At 55.7% G+C, this 13,618-nt stretch overlaps 1 protein-coding gene across 10 annotated transcripts in view; it reads left to right on the top strand.

Moving 5' to 3' along the window:
- The window catches only part of ADCY7 (adenylate cyclase 7), a 60,845-nt gene extending 48,008 nt beyond the window's left edge, over positions 1-12,837 (top strand). For 8 of the 10 annotated variants that reach the window (XM_070451324.1, XM_070451328.1, XM_070451323.1 and 5 more), the window contains 15 exons: positions 141-224; positions 428-500; positions 1,864-1,961; positions 2,858-2,942; positions 3,351-3,476; positions 4,320-4,418; positions 5,348-5,541; positions 6,375-6,465; positions 6,818-6,973; positions 7,614-7,808; positions 8,597-8,701; positions 9,088-9,202; positions 9,991-10,115; positions 10,307-10,388; positions 10,467-12,837. In XM_070451324.1, the coding sequence (XP_070307425.1) occupies positions 141-224; positions 428-500; positions 1,864-1,961; positions 2,858-2,942; positions 3,351-3,476; positions 4,320-4,418; positions 5,348-5,541; positions 6,375-6,465; positions 6,818-6,973; positions 7,614-7,808; positions 8,597-8,701; positions 9,088-9,202; positions 9,991-10,115; positions 10,307-10,388; positions 10,467-10,912 (2,074 nt within the window). In that variant the 3' untranslated portion in view covers positions 10,913-12,837. The remainder of the gene's footprint in view (positions 1-140; positions 225-427; positions 501-1,863; positions 1,962-2,857; positions 2,943-3,350; positions 3,477-4,319; positions 4,419-5,347; positions 5,542-6,374; positions 6,466-6,817; positions 6,974-7,613; positions 7,809-8,596; positions 8,702-9,087; positions 9,203-9,990; positions 10,116-10,306; positions 10,389-10,466) is intronic. The other 2 variants (XM_070451329.1, XM_070451330.1) reach the window with 2 other exon arrangements.
- The last annotated feature ends 781 nt before the right edge of the window (positions 12,838-13,618 follow it).

The following is a 13,618-nucleotide window of genomic DNA, read 5'->3' as shown; positions in this document are numbered from 1 at the left end:
TCCATCCTGCATGAGGCTCTGGGACCTCCTGCGGGCACTTGGGAACCCCACTTTGGGTGAGTCATCTTATCCACCCCTCTGCCTCTGGGCGAGTGGATGTAGGTCCCCAGGCTGATGCCGCTGTGGGTGTCTGATTCCAGAAGCACGTCCCCCAAGGGGCGCTCAGAGGATGACTCATACGATGATGAAATGTTGTCAGCCATCGAGGGGCTCAGCTCTACCAGGTGAGGCTCTTGAGACCCCCGCCTCCCTCAAGCAGGGACCATCTTCCTTGTGCCTCATGCCCAGGGGCTGTGTCCACCATGTGGCCATCTGAGGGTGGGCCCCTGGGCTCCGCCCTAGCCCCCTCTCCCCTGAGGGTGGCCCCTGTCACCCCGCCCTGACTCCTCCGGGCTTCACCTCTTCCTGCTGTGTCTCTGCCCCACAGACCCTGCTGCTCCAAGTCTGATGACTTCTCCACCTTTGGGTCCATTTTCCTGGAGAAGGGCTTCGAACGAGAGGTGAGGACCTCAGAGCAGCCCCAGGAAGGGGGGCTCCAAGGTCTGGGGGTGGGGGACAGGGGCAGCCAACACCCCCGGAAGGTCTGCTCTGGGAACGTGTTGGGGAATCATCCAGCTGCCACCAGGGAGGTGTCAGGAGTTCATCCAGCCTGCTGGGGTCTCTGTTGGTCTCACCACTCTGCCTGCCATGTCCGGGAGTGGTTCGCCTACTGGGGTTTGGGAGGCTTTGCTCCCTACTTGCCAGACCTCACACAGTGGCTGACAGTGTTGACCTTTTTAGGAAAAAGCCCCAAACTTAGTATGGTTTGATGGGGACCAACTGGTCCCTGCATCTGGCTGCTGTAATACCATGCTGTGTCCTGCTAGTGACCTTTTTATATTTTTTTAAATTTGGCTGTGCCGTTCTTAGTTGTGGAATGAAGCATCTTTAGTTTTTTGTTGAGGCATGCGAGATCTTTAGTTGTGGCATGTGAGATCTAATTCCCTGATCAAAGATTGAACCCTGGTCCCTGCATTGGAAAACAGAGTCTTAGCCACTGGACCTCCAGGGAAGTCCCCATTCACTTATCTATTGAGGGCCTATGGGTTCTAGCAGCATCCAAGGCCCACACATGGTCATTCCACCCTCACCTGCTGGCTGAGGTGGGTGCTAATACCCTTTTCACGACTCTGAGGTTTGGAGCATCTTGGCCTCAGGTGTGGCCTGAGAGGGCGGCCCAGCCTGTAGCACCCTGGTGCTGGGACCTCTCTGCCATTTTAGCCTCCAGGGTCTCGTGGGGTCTCCCTGCGCTGGGAGCTTGGGGCCTGAAGGCAGGTGCGGTCACCAGGAGAGCCGTCTGGTGGCCTCCTGCTGCTGCAAGACCCAGACGGGCTGCCTGCTCCCTGAGCCTCAGTTTGCTAACCTTCTGCAGGAGCCCCGCGGGCAGAGATCTGCCTGGTGTGGAGGGGCGGGCCGCATGGGCCCCCCACCCAAGGGCTCAGGGCTCAGGCCTGGTTGTGCTTCTCAGTTTGGAGTGAGAACAGACCCACCGGTAGTCCCTGTCATAGCAACCCCGGAGCTCACTTGGGCTATGGGATTTTCAGGGACCTGGGAAATAAAGTCAGAGACCTGAGCTGGGTAGGGGAAGGGAAGGGATTGCCTCTGAACATAAAAGAGAATCTGCAAAACGGAAACAAATGAGAATGGTTTGTTCACAATGATGTAACAGCAGCATGGTGAAGTCAAGGAGGTGGTGTAAGGGTGTTTTTTTTTTAAAAGATGATTAACTGGAGCCAGGGTGGAGCTGGGAAGGGGTCAGGGCAAGTGGCTCTGTGGGTGGGGCTTCGGCTGCCCGACCGCCCTCACAGTCTCTGTCGCCCACAGTACCGCCTGGCGCCCATCCCCCGGGTCCGCTACTACTTCGCTTGTGCCAGCCTCGTCTTCGTCTGCATCCTGCTCGTCCACGTCTTGCTGTTGTCCAGGTCAGTCGGGGGCCGGGCCGGATGGCCAGGCCCACCAGGGTCAGGCGAGGAGGGCTGGGGGCCCTGCAGATCACATTAGAACACCTGTGAGAAGGGGCTGGCCGTGAGTAGCTTGAGGCACTTTAGACCTCCGAGGTGCAGAAACCAGCCTGGGTGCAGTGGTCCCCATACCTGGAGCTGCCAAAGTTCAGTTTTTAGTTTTTTAAAAAAAATTATTTATTTTAATTGGAGGCTAATTACTTTACAATATTGTGGTGGTTTTTGCCATACACTGACATGAATCAGCCACGGCAGTTTTTCGTTTTAATTGAAGGCGCTTGCTCTCTCAAGCCGCAGGCCTCCCCGCTCCCACACGCCTCCCTCCTCCACAGTCCCCGGTTATCTGTGTGGCCCTGCAGGCATTTCAGTTGCCCTAGGTGTTTGGAGTTGTAGAAGGGCCACGTCCTGAAATTGTAACTGCCACCGTCTGCCTCTTAGGTGTGGGAAATTGAGGCTCCGGGATGGAGGGTGGGGCTCTGTTGATGGGAGCAGGGGCCTGGACGGGGGGCTGAGGTCACAGGGGGAGAGTCAGGTCCACTTCTTGGCGGCCTCTGGAAGGGTGCTCAGGCCAAAGGCTCCACTAGGACTGTGGCTCAGGATGTGCTTAAGAAAGATGAAATAAGGAGCACGTTTGGGTGTGCTTATGTGCTTGCTGGCCAGGAGTGTAAAGGCTGTGTAACCACTTATTCCTTGTGTACTGGGCCCAGAAATGGGGGCGCGTTTGATCCTGGACTTGTGTGTTGTTTGTGGGGCAGCCAGACCTCGGTGTGCAGAGTCCCCCTTTGGCTGGGGTGCTGGGGGTGGGGAACATGCCCTGGGCAGAGGGTCCCCTCAAACTTAGGTTTTTCCTTCTCCAGGACGAAGACTCTGGCCGTGTCCTTTGGGCTGGTGGCCTGCATGCTGGGGCTGGTGCTCGTCTTGTGCTTCGCCGATGAGTTCTTGGTGAGCGGGTGGGCAGCCCCTGACGGAGCGCCGGCAGGGCCCAGCAGGTGTCAGGGCGGTGGTGGGATAAACCCCGGCCCTAAGCCCTGGCCTCTCCCCACGAGCTCTGCACCCCAGCCTGGAGGACAGTGCTGAGTGCCTTGAAGGCTCCTCCCAGGATTCTCTTTCCTAGGCGCTAGTGGTCCCCACGAGGCCATGGCTGTCCCAGCCCCAAGGGTGGGGATGTCCCTTCCGTTGGCTCACCACATGTGTTCCGAGCTCCAGGCTAGACAGAGACACAGCACCCCTGATACCCGCTCGGAGCTCTCGAAGCGCTCACTCTGCGCTTGGGCTGTGGGCCCCCTCCCCGGCCTGGCCCGGCCTCTCTGGGTGCTGTGGGTGCTCTTTGATGACACTGTGATTCCACAGAGGTGCTGCCCGGCCCGGGGGATGCTGCGAGCCATTGCTGAGAGCGTGGAGACACAGCCCCTGCTTCGGGTGTCCCTGGCCATCCTGACCATCGGCAGCCTGCTGGTCATCGCCGTCATCAACCTGGTGGGTGCCAGGGCCAGGGCTGGTGGGCCTGGCCAGCACCCCTCGGGCTGAGCACACTTCTGGGGAGGAGGGAGCCAGTCTTCGACCCTGGGAACCTCTAGGCTCTAGAATCTCATAATCCTGTTGCCTAAAAGCAGCATCCGGTGTGGCCACATCCACAGCCTGGTGGGCCGGTCCTGTGGCAGCCCCCGTGGCGCCTCCGAGCTCCTCAGCCTGCACTGGTCACACGAGGACTCGGGGCCCCCAGAGCGCTCACCTGGCCACTGCGGTGTCCTTGACATCCCAGTCTTTCTCCAGCTCCCGAGGAGGTCCTGACTCAGCCTCTCGGAGACCCCAGTTTCTTCACTGGGGTCAAGCTGCCCTGGGCATGCGCTGGGGGGCACGCAGGCCCCCCTTGGTGGGTTGGCTCACATGCTTCGTGCTCAGATGGCACTCGTCCTGGCCGGTCCTGCCTGTCCCCACATCTAGAGTCGGCATCTCCCCCGGCGACCTCCGTGTCCCCTGCACTTGGGACTCTGTGACCGCCTCCCTCAGCATCACACGGGGAGAAGGGGACTCACTGAAAACGTCACTCCCAGCTTCTCCCCGAGTCAGCCCCCGGGGGCTCTGGAGCAGGATCCACGTGCCTTGCTTTGACTCCCGTCCCCTGCAGTGGAGCTGCGGCTGCGGTGGGAGGTCGGGATGCCGTGCCCCTGGGCTGGGCTTAGAGCCGCGCCTGGCAGGAGATGCTCACTGTGCCCGCGGAGCCCCGGGCCCTGCCCTCTGCCCCTAGCCCTGCGTGGCCCGAGCAGACCCTGGGTTGCCCCCAGACCACCTCTCACAGGGCCTTCATCTTGTCCGTAGCCGCTGATGACCTGCCCGGACCGGGGGCTGTTTGTCGGGAACGAGACAGGCCTGAGTGCTGTGAGCAGCTGGCCGAGGACCCCGTGCTGGCTCCTCCCGGTGAGAGTGCCCCTCCGGGTGCCCCGAGCCCTCACTCGGATTTTCCCTGCACGCTCAGAGCGTGCTGAGCTCCGGAGCCCGTGGGCTCTCCCAGGAGAGGCGGGAGGGCAGGCAGGGCAGGGGGTCCAGGCGCTGGCGGTGGTACTCCACCGTGCCCGCCATGATCTCTCTTTGTGGACGGGGACGTGGCGTGGGGAGGGTGACGGGTTTGCCTCAGAGGCGGAGGAGCCAGGGCCGGGCCCAGGCGGGCTGACGCCAGAGGCCATGCCTGGCGTGCCCTCCTGGACAGAGTGAGGGCGGTGGGACTTGAGGGGGGCGGTGGGGGACTCAAGCTGGTCTCTGAAGGGCAGAGGTCATGGGTCGGCAGGGAGATAGGAGGTGGGACAGAGGGGAAAAGCCGAGGTAGGTGTTGGGCACAGTAGGTTTCAGGGGGTTGTGTCACAGGGGGGAGGGGGGGAGGGCTGGGAGATGAAGCCCGAGGTAGGCTAGATCCAGCTCTGGGCAGAGCACAAGGGCCAGGGTGAGCAGCTCCGTCTTTGTGCTGGGGGCACTGGGGCGCCACAGCATGATCTTGAGCAGGAGACTGATGTGGGCGGAGAGGCACTTCGGGGGGGACCAGCTCATGGCAGAACTCAAGACCTTGTCACTGCCACGTGGCACCGGCATTTTCATTGACTACATTTTGTTTCCTTTTAAATGAGTTCATTGGCTGTAAGTGGAAGTAAACTTATGCTAAAAACAACATATAGAAAGTTTTAGGTTCCATTGCCTGCTCCTTTTTAAGGGAGGCAGGAGAGTGATGCTAAAGACACGCTGGTTCTTCATGGATTCCCCTGTGGCTAAAGGTGTCCCTCCCTTTGGCGACCTTTGGTCCGGGGGGTGCCTCTTGGTGACGGGAGGCGGGGTGACCGACATCCCTGTCTCCCCAGTGTTACACCTGCAGCTGCATCCTGGCCTTCATCGCCTGCTCTGTCTTCCTGCGGATGAGCCTGGAGCTGAAGGTCGTGCTGCTGACTGTGGCCTTGGTGGCCTACCTGGTCCTCTTCAACGTCTCCCCGAGCTGGCAGTGGGACTGCTGTGACCACAGCCTGGGCAACCTCACCGGGACCAACGGCACCCTCAGGTGAGGCCCCGTCCCTCACTCAGGACCCCCGCCCACTGCCCGTCCTGACTGTGGCCCGCTGCAGCACCCTTTGCTTTGTCTCCATGATTTCACACGGGGGCTTTTGCATCCACAGTCCCCCGTGGACCGGAGAGCTTGTGGGCTGGCCTGGCAGGGGAGGCGATGGCCCTGGGTCTGCGGTGCTCAGGACTGAATGTGACTCATCGGCAGGGGGTCCCCAGAGGCCAGCGGGTCATCCTGTCTCTAGGCCAGTCTGGGGTGGGAGGTGGAGGCTGCAGCCCTTAGCCCAGTGTCCGGCTCTGAGCCGTGTCCTGGGTCAGAGTTCGGCAGAGAGCGGCCGTCCCTGGTCTGTTCCCAGACACACGGGAGGGGCTGCTGTGTGCCTGCTTCTGGGGCTGGGGGCTCAGGTGGGTCGTGGAGAGAGACCCGGCTGCCTGAACTAAAAGGCAGAAAGTGGGGGACCCAGAACAAGGTCTGCTCCTATGTGCCTGGCTGGCACCTGCGACTCCTTCCGCAAGCCCCACTCACCTTGAGGAGCGTGGGCTGCCTTTGGCTGCCTCCCACCCACCTACAGTGCTCTCCTTGACTTTGCCATGGCCTTGCCTGTGACCAGGTGTCAGCTCTGATGTCACCTCCCTGTCAGCCTCCCTTGTCCCTCCCTCTTTCCTTTACAACCTGGAGCACCTTGTTCGCCAGCCATGACACATGGGCTCTGAGAGCAGCACCCTTCCATCTCGCTCACTTTCCCAGGGGCTAGCCCTGGGTCTGGGCCGCGCTTGTGGGGGCTTCCGGGGGAAGTGGAGATGACATCTGCCTTTCTTCCTCGTGTCCAGCGGCTCCTCCTCCTGTTCGTGGCATCTGAAGACGATGATCAATTTCTACCTGGTCTTGTTCTACACCACCCTCATCATGCTCTCCAGACAGGTGCAGCCCGGGAGGCCCCTCTGCTTGGAGAGAGGCTGGGGGTGGGGTGGGGGCGGCCTCGGACTTGGAGCCGCGCACAAGATGCAGTCTTTTCATGGCGTCCTGCTCCCGGGGTCATGGGTCCTAAGTGTCCTTACTTTTCATCAGGACTCGAGTGACATTTAATCATGTGGGTCACTTGAGGATTGTAAGTCTTGGCTGACGGGGGTTTCAAGACCACCGCCGGGTGGCTCTTGAGTCGGAGACCTCAGCCAGGGGCACAGGGTAGCTCCGTAGCCCCGGGGTTACAAGTGTGCTCTGCCCTCTGCCCTCGCTCACTGCGGCCAGGACATGGATGTCCCCCTGTCCACAGATTGACTATTACTGCCGCCTGGACTGTCTGTGGAAGAAGAAGTTCAAGAAGGAACATGAGGAGTTTGAAACCATGGAGAACGTGAACCGCCTTCTTCTAGAGAATGTCCTGCCCGCGCACGTGGCCGCCCACTTCATCGGTGACAAGTTAAACGAGGTGGGGACAAGAAGGGACTAGTCACTCGGGCAGGGAGCCCCGAGGCACAGGTGTGGTTCCTGGAGGGAGGGTGCTTTCGCAGTTGGTCTCCATGGCACTTGGCCTCACCAATGCTCCCAGGAGACTGTGTGTGGCATTAGCTGTAAGAAAACAGCCTTCAGAGTCAAGACCTGCGTTCAGGTCTCACTACCCTGGGCCTTGATTTTCACATCTATCAAGTGGGACTGATAGTACTTGGCCGGCAGAATTGTTGCAAGGAACACATGCCCAGGTATTTGTGATCTGGACCATCTGCTGATGAAAACACACATTTCTACCAGTTCTGTGCAGCAGAGGTTCCTATCTATCTATGGGAACTCAGGCCCAGCGAGCAGAGAACCCAGGCCTCCTGACTGTTACCATCTATACCTGGGAGTCTCAACCCCAGCTGTGCAGACCCAGGGGACCGAAAGGAGCCCCAAACCAACCTAAGTCCCACCCTCCTCAACAAACTGATTTAGAGCCTCCTGTTCCGTAATGGTCCCTAGTTGAGTCTCACGGTAGCCAGGTGGAGAACCGCTGCTCAGCCCCTCCTGTCCCCCCTCCCGTCCCCCAACACCTGCTCCTGGAGTGTGAGGTGGAATTGCCGCCCTGCCCGCAGGAGGCCGGGTGTCCATGGGGTCCTGTGTCTCCCCCTCCCCCGACCCAGGACTGGTACCATCAGTCCTACGACTGCGTCTGTGTCATGTTTGCGTCGGTGCCGGACTTCAAAGTGTTCTACACAGAGTGCGACGTCAACAAGGAAGGGCTGGAGTGCCTGCGCCTGCTCAACGAGATCATCGCTGACTTCGACGAGGTAAGGCCTCCCCGGAGCCTGGAGAGGGCGGGGCGGGGCCCTGGGCACCCCGGGCCCCACTAACACTGGGCTGCGGCTCCCTTGGGGGGAACACACGTCTCACAAATTATGAAAGGTACACACACATTTGCCTTTTTTGTCTCTTCAGCGGGTAATGTGTTATCTTCTCTGATTGGCAGCTTGCTTAGATTTAGGTTGTAGAACTATTTGATTTCTTGCTTAGCCTGTGCTGGCAGTCTGTTTCAGAGTTAGTCACTCAGTTTGGGCTTAAGTCTTAGCTGCAAATAATCCGCATGCCTCTGTAGACTGTTGAGTGGGGCGTTTGCATCTTAGGAGGAATGAGACCGGGCTTCCCTGGCGGCTCAGACAGTAAAGAATCTGCCTGCGATGCAGGGGACCTGGGTTCAATCCCTGGGTTGGGAAGGTCCCTTGGAGGAGGGCATAGCAACCCACTCCAGTATTCTTGCCTGGAGAATCCCCAGGGACAGAGGAGCCTGGTGGGCCCAGTCTGTGGGGTGGCAAAGAGTCAGACACGACTGAGCGATGGAGCACACGGGAATGAGACCAGATGAGAATGGAAAAGACAAGGAGTGTCAGGGAACAAAGGGGCGGGAGAGGACAGGGGCTGCCCCCACCTGTAGGGAGTGTGAGCTCAGAGGGCGAAGGCCAGCGGGAGAAACGTCTGCGTTAGCAGTGGTGGTGGGAGAGGACCCTGCCCCCTTCTCAGTACCGGGGACAGGCCCAGGCTGCAGCACTCTTGCATGGCCCTGCTTCCCTCCGTCCTGCAGCTGCTGTTAAAGCCCAAGTTCAGTGGTGTGGAGAAGATCAAGACCATCGGCAGCACGTACATGGCCGCTGCAGGGCTCAGCATCCCCTCGGGGCCTGAGAACCAGGTACTCAGCCAATCTGCCAGTCTCACACTGCAGCCCCAAACGAGGGAAAAGTGAGCACAGTCCCAGACCGACTCATACTTGAAGGGGCACCTCTCCACACTCCCTCCTTTGAGGCAGGGGCAGAGGAGCTCATGGCTCAGCCTGAGAGAGGATTTGGTGGTGGGGTCAGGACAGGGGGCTCCTTGCCAGGAGGGGAGTTTAAGTGGGCACGCGGGTCCTGGACGCCCTGTGGAGGAGGCTCGGTCGGTACAGCTCTGCCCAGCAGTGGTCCCCTGTGGCTGGCACGCTCAGGCTGGCACACAGTGCTCCCCGGGTCGGGGTGCTCTGGAGGTGGGAAGATGGGGTGACACTGCCCGCGGCCCCGTGTGCAGTGCTCTGTCCCACAGGACCTGGAGCGGCAGCACGCCCACATCGGCATCATGGTGGAGTTCAGCACTGCCCTGATGAGCAAGCTGGACGGCATCAATCGGCACTCCTTCAACTCCTTTCGCCTCCGAGTCGGTGAGGCCCCGGGAAGGCAGGCTGGGCCCTGGCTCAGGGCGGGTCTGTGCAGCCCTGCCTCCTGGCAGCCCCACTCTCAGTCGGGTGTATGTTGCCATCTGTTAGGAAAAACTTTAGAAATCCCTCTCTGATCTTACAACCCAGTGATTGGGCAATTATTCTTTCCTTGTGTACTACTTTCCTTTGAAGGTTTTAAGTAAACAGGGATATATATTACCATGGGGAATCCCCGGGTGTAAACAGGTGACCTTGAATATCCCGAAAACAAAGCAAAATTATTAACCTAAGTAGTCACCAATAGCTAATACAATCAGTGCTCAAAGCCCATTTACTGTTTAAGAGATGATTAGCAGATACAGATACAGTAAAGCATCTGCCTGCAATGCAGGAGACCCGGGTTCGATCCCTGGGTAGGGAAGATCCCTTGGAAAAGGAAATGGCAACCCACTCTAGTAGTCTTGCCTGGAGAATCCCATGGACAGAGGAGCCTGGCGGGCCACAGTCCATGGGGGCACAAAGAGTTGAACATGACTGAGTAACACACAGCAGATATAGGAAGTGTTAACACTGGACTCAGGCTCCACATCCAGTCAAGTCTGAAAAGGAACTGCCCGGGGAGCCCTCCCCTCACATCCTAAGTACCATCTCCTGTCCCAGACACAGGAAGCACCATCCCTACCTTCATTTCAGTGCTTTTGGCAACGCTTTCTGTGGTAGCTGGGTGGATTCTGTAGCCATATAAGCTGGAGGCTCTGTCTCTATGATCTGCCAACTGCAAATATCTTTAGGCATAAACCATGGGCCTGTGATTGCTGGAGTGATCGGGGCACGAAAACCTCAGTACGATATCTGGGGAAACACGGTCAATGTTGCCAGTCGAATGGAGAGCACTGGAGAACTTGGAAAAATCCAGGTAAATGCTCACTGGCGAGACCTGTGCCCAGGGGAGGAAGGGAGCCGGGGGTGTCAGCTGGGCTGTGAAACGGCCAGGGGGTCCTAGCCGCCACATTCTGGAGGGAGACCTGGCCCTGTCGGCCAGTCTCTCTCCGTCCTTGTCTCAGCAGGCCTGCCTCCTCTGAGGACTTCAGCTTCTTTCCTTTTCAGGTTACTGAAGAGACGTGTACCATCCTCCAGGGACTAGGGTATTCCTGTGAGTGCCGCGGGCTGATCAACGTCAAAGGCAAAGGTGAACTGAGGACTTACTTTGTCTGTACGGATACTGCCAAGTTCCAAGGGCTGGGGCTGAACTGAGGGCTTTTGGTAGGTGCCAAACATGCCGGAAACCCATCTCCTTCCCTGAAGCAAGCCAGGAGGAAGGCCCAGCCCCATGCCAGGCACAAAGGCAGTCCGAGGGATTGGTCACCACCACCTGGGCAGGTGGCTCCCTGGATGTGCACTAGAGGACCTGTCAGCTTGGGGCGATCACCCGGCCTCACACACAGGCAGCCAGAACTTCTGTGCTGTCCGAGTCTGCGGTGCAGCCTTCAGCCCAGCAGGGAACAGCTCATCTGTGGGCTGTGCACTCATCCCGCAGGTGCTGTGGACGAGACCTTGGAGCGTGACCTGGAGACCTCCCGCCCCGGGGCCTGTGAGCTGCACGTGGGGAACGTGTCTTTTCTTGTCCAGGATGGGTGGGAACTCCTTTCTCCCCAGTACACCAGCTACAAGAGTGCACACTTCTCATATAGGCATTCTGGTAAATGGAGTTAAAAGACTGTTTTATATCTACAAATGGGTTCAAACAATAGGGAGAAAGCCCCACAGTGGACACTTCTTACTTCTTATCCTCTTTGGCATGTGTCTGTTTAAAAATGGAGACATTATTAATGGAGGTGTCACCCTCTAAATGGCTCCTGAGACGATACATTCTCTTCCCTCCAGTATAGGCTTTCTTGGTAACCACGGCATGCAAGTGGGACCACTGTCCCGTGTGAGCTCATGGGATCAGCTCAGCCGTGGGCTGGAGCTCCAAGGAACATGGCTCACCGCAGGAAGGCAACGAGTGGCATAGCCTTGGCTTGAATCAGACAACTTTGAAGCCAAAACTGAGATTAGGTTTAATGAGTGAAAAGCCTAGAAAATAAGGCATCAGCTCTCAGCCCTTCCTTGACTCCTCATGCATTTCCGAGCGCCCCCTGCAACCTTGCAGTCTGTCTTAGCTTTATACTGGAAAGGAGTGGAGTCTATGTGAGTGAACCTGACAGGCTGTAGTCCTCCCCTTCAGTCCTCACAGCTAGCTCTGAAGAGGACCTACTCAGCGTCAGCATGTGCAGAGGCTCCCGGATCTGGGAAGCCAGGCCTCTCACAAACAAGTGCTTGGATGTTCTGAGCTGACTGATTCCATGCAAGTGAAAAAGCCAGGTTTGTGAGGTGTGGTGTCTTATGGCACATCAGCTCCAAAAGAATCGAAAGACGTCAACCTGTGTTTCACCATGAGGAGAGAACAAACTGCCCATTCCCTTTTCTGAACCGACTTCACTGTGTCATTACCAGAGTATCTCCAGGGCTTCTAATACGTCTGGACTCCACCGTATGGCAGGAATGCTAGCCAGAAGTCATCCATGAACTCCCCTGAAATTATACAGAAAATTCTGCATACGTGAGGCTTCAAAAGATGACACGACCTTGCAGACAGGTGACTAAGCAGCCAAGTTTGCCTGGGACGGGGGCTGTGGAGTGAGACAGCACCCCAGGCACGGCAGGGAGGGGATTGGAGCCGCACCTGCTGCTGGCCAGTGCTGCGTCCTGGGGCCTGGGTGGGCTGGTGGCAGCTCTGACGCATCACATGAAACTGGAACAAGTAGGAATAAATCACAAGGACTTGCTGTCCTAATCCTTTAGGACATTTTCATGGTGAAAATGCTGGTAAGGGAAATAAACCTTACTTAAGTTGCCTTTTTCACACACCAATTCTTCATCTAAGTACTATGCTGAAATCTATACCCTTAAAATCAGGAGTGACTGGGCTTTCCTGGGAAATCATGAAGGTTCTGTCACTAATCCAGTGTAGACACACATCAGTATGCTGGGCCTCTCTGAGGTGGATAGGCTTCTACTCTTGCAATATACAAATTACTTTTTTCCTACAGCAAAGAAATCCCAATTGGGAGTTTAAAATATAATTAGTTACCATTTATGTATTTTTCTTTCACTGTGCTCAGATAATAAGTTTTGAATTTTTGACATTCAGATCATAGTGTACAACTGACCATAAAGATCACTTAGTTATTTTTTATAAATTCGTTTTCCAATTACCAAGTCATTTGTTCACAGGTGTCACTTTGCTTTATGACAAGACAAGTGTCTTTCCTAACACTGACCTTCTCTGTGGGTCAGGGACATGCTATGCTTCATATCTCAGTACTAAGGTGGCCTCACTGATGCTAGTAATGTTTTCTGGTTTCCTTAAGAAAATTTCCTAACAGAAAAGATCATTAACCACTGTATACATTGTGTATATGTATAGAAATATGCGTTGAGAAAGTACATGAAAGAACTAGGCGTTATTCTATATACTGAATATTTATAGATCTGTAACATTTGTTTCAAAATGTTATATTTCATTTTTATATAGTACCAGTGTTTCTCTTTTCTTTAGCTTTTCATAGATTAAATCGGCAATATGGAAAACCTGACTGTCCTGGAGTGTTTCAAATTTATGTGTTTTCTTGGTCTTTGGGAACTACTTGGCTAAATAGGTCGAAAGTTTTAAGAGTTGGTTGCTGCCTGAATTGTCTTTGAGAGACAAACTCTAAAAAGACTTGATAAATACATATTTGAAAGGATTCTTTAATTCTTCTGGCATATGCTTTCAAGTATGTTTTTGAAAGATTAGGTCATCTTAACTCTCTTGAGAGATTCAATTTTCCTTCACCCTACTTGTTAAACGTTAGTTTTCAAAGTCAAGAAAATAATAAAATAGCTTCCAGCCTGGGTGTTTTACAGAAGGGCTCCATACAGTCTGAGTAGGGTCTTAAACCTAATTTGTTCCCTGAACTAGGTCACAGTCTAATGCCTGGTCACAGAAGAGGACCACGTAGCATTTCCTACTTGAATAATTAAACTGCTCAGGAACTTAACCTTTGCCTTTCACATAAAAGTACGTGAGTATCGTTTAGGGGACATGGCAGAGGCACAGGAACCTGCTGAGAAACAGTAAAAAGAAACATCAACTTTCCTTTAAGCTTGGTGATTTCCTTCACATATTCATGGACAATTTAGTTTGTATCCTATTTGGCTTGTCCTTTTATTATACTGGGAAAACCTCTCTACAAATGGCAAAAATAAACCAAAAAGGAACACCAGACAAGTTAGTGCTATGAAACTCCTGACATGGTTTTTATTTTGTTTTGCTTTTGTGGTGGGAAGCCCTGGTCCTTCCACATAGGGACATCGTCCCCAACAGGTAAACGGGGG

The sequence above is a fragment of the Odocoileus virginianus genome, chromosome 20 (genome assembly GCF_023699985.2).
Source record: "Odocoileus virginianus isolate 20LAN1187 ecotype Illinois chromosome 20, Ovbor_1.2, whole genome shotgun sequence".
Taxonomy (NCBI): domain Eukaryota; kingdom Metazoa; phylum Chordata; class Mammalia; order Artiodactyla; family Cervidae; genus Odocoileus; species Odocoileus virginianus.
Note: the sequence above shows the minus strand (reverse complement) of the source record. Positions and strands in the feature narration are given on the sequence as shown.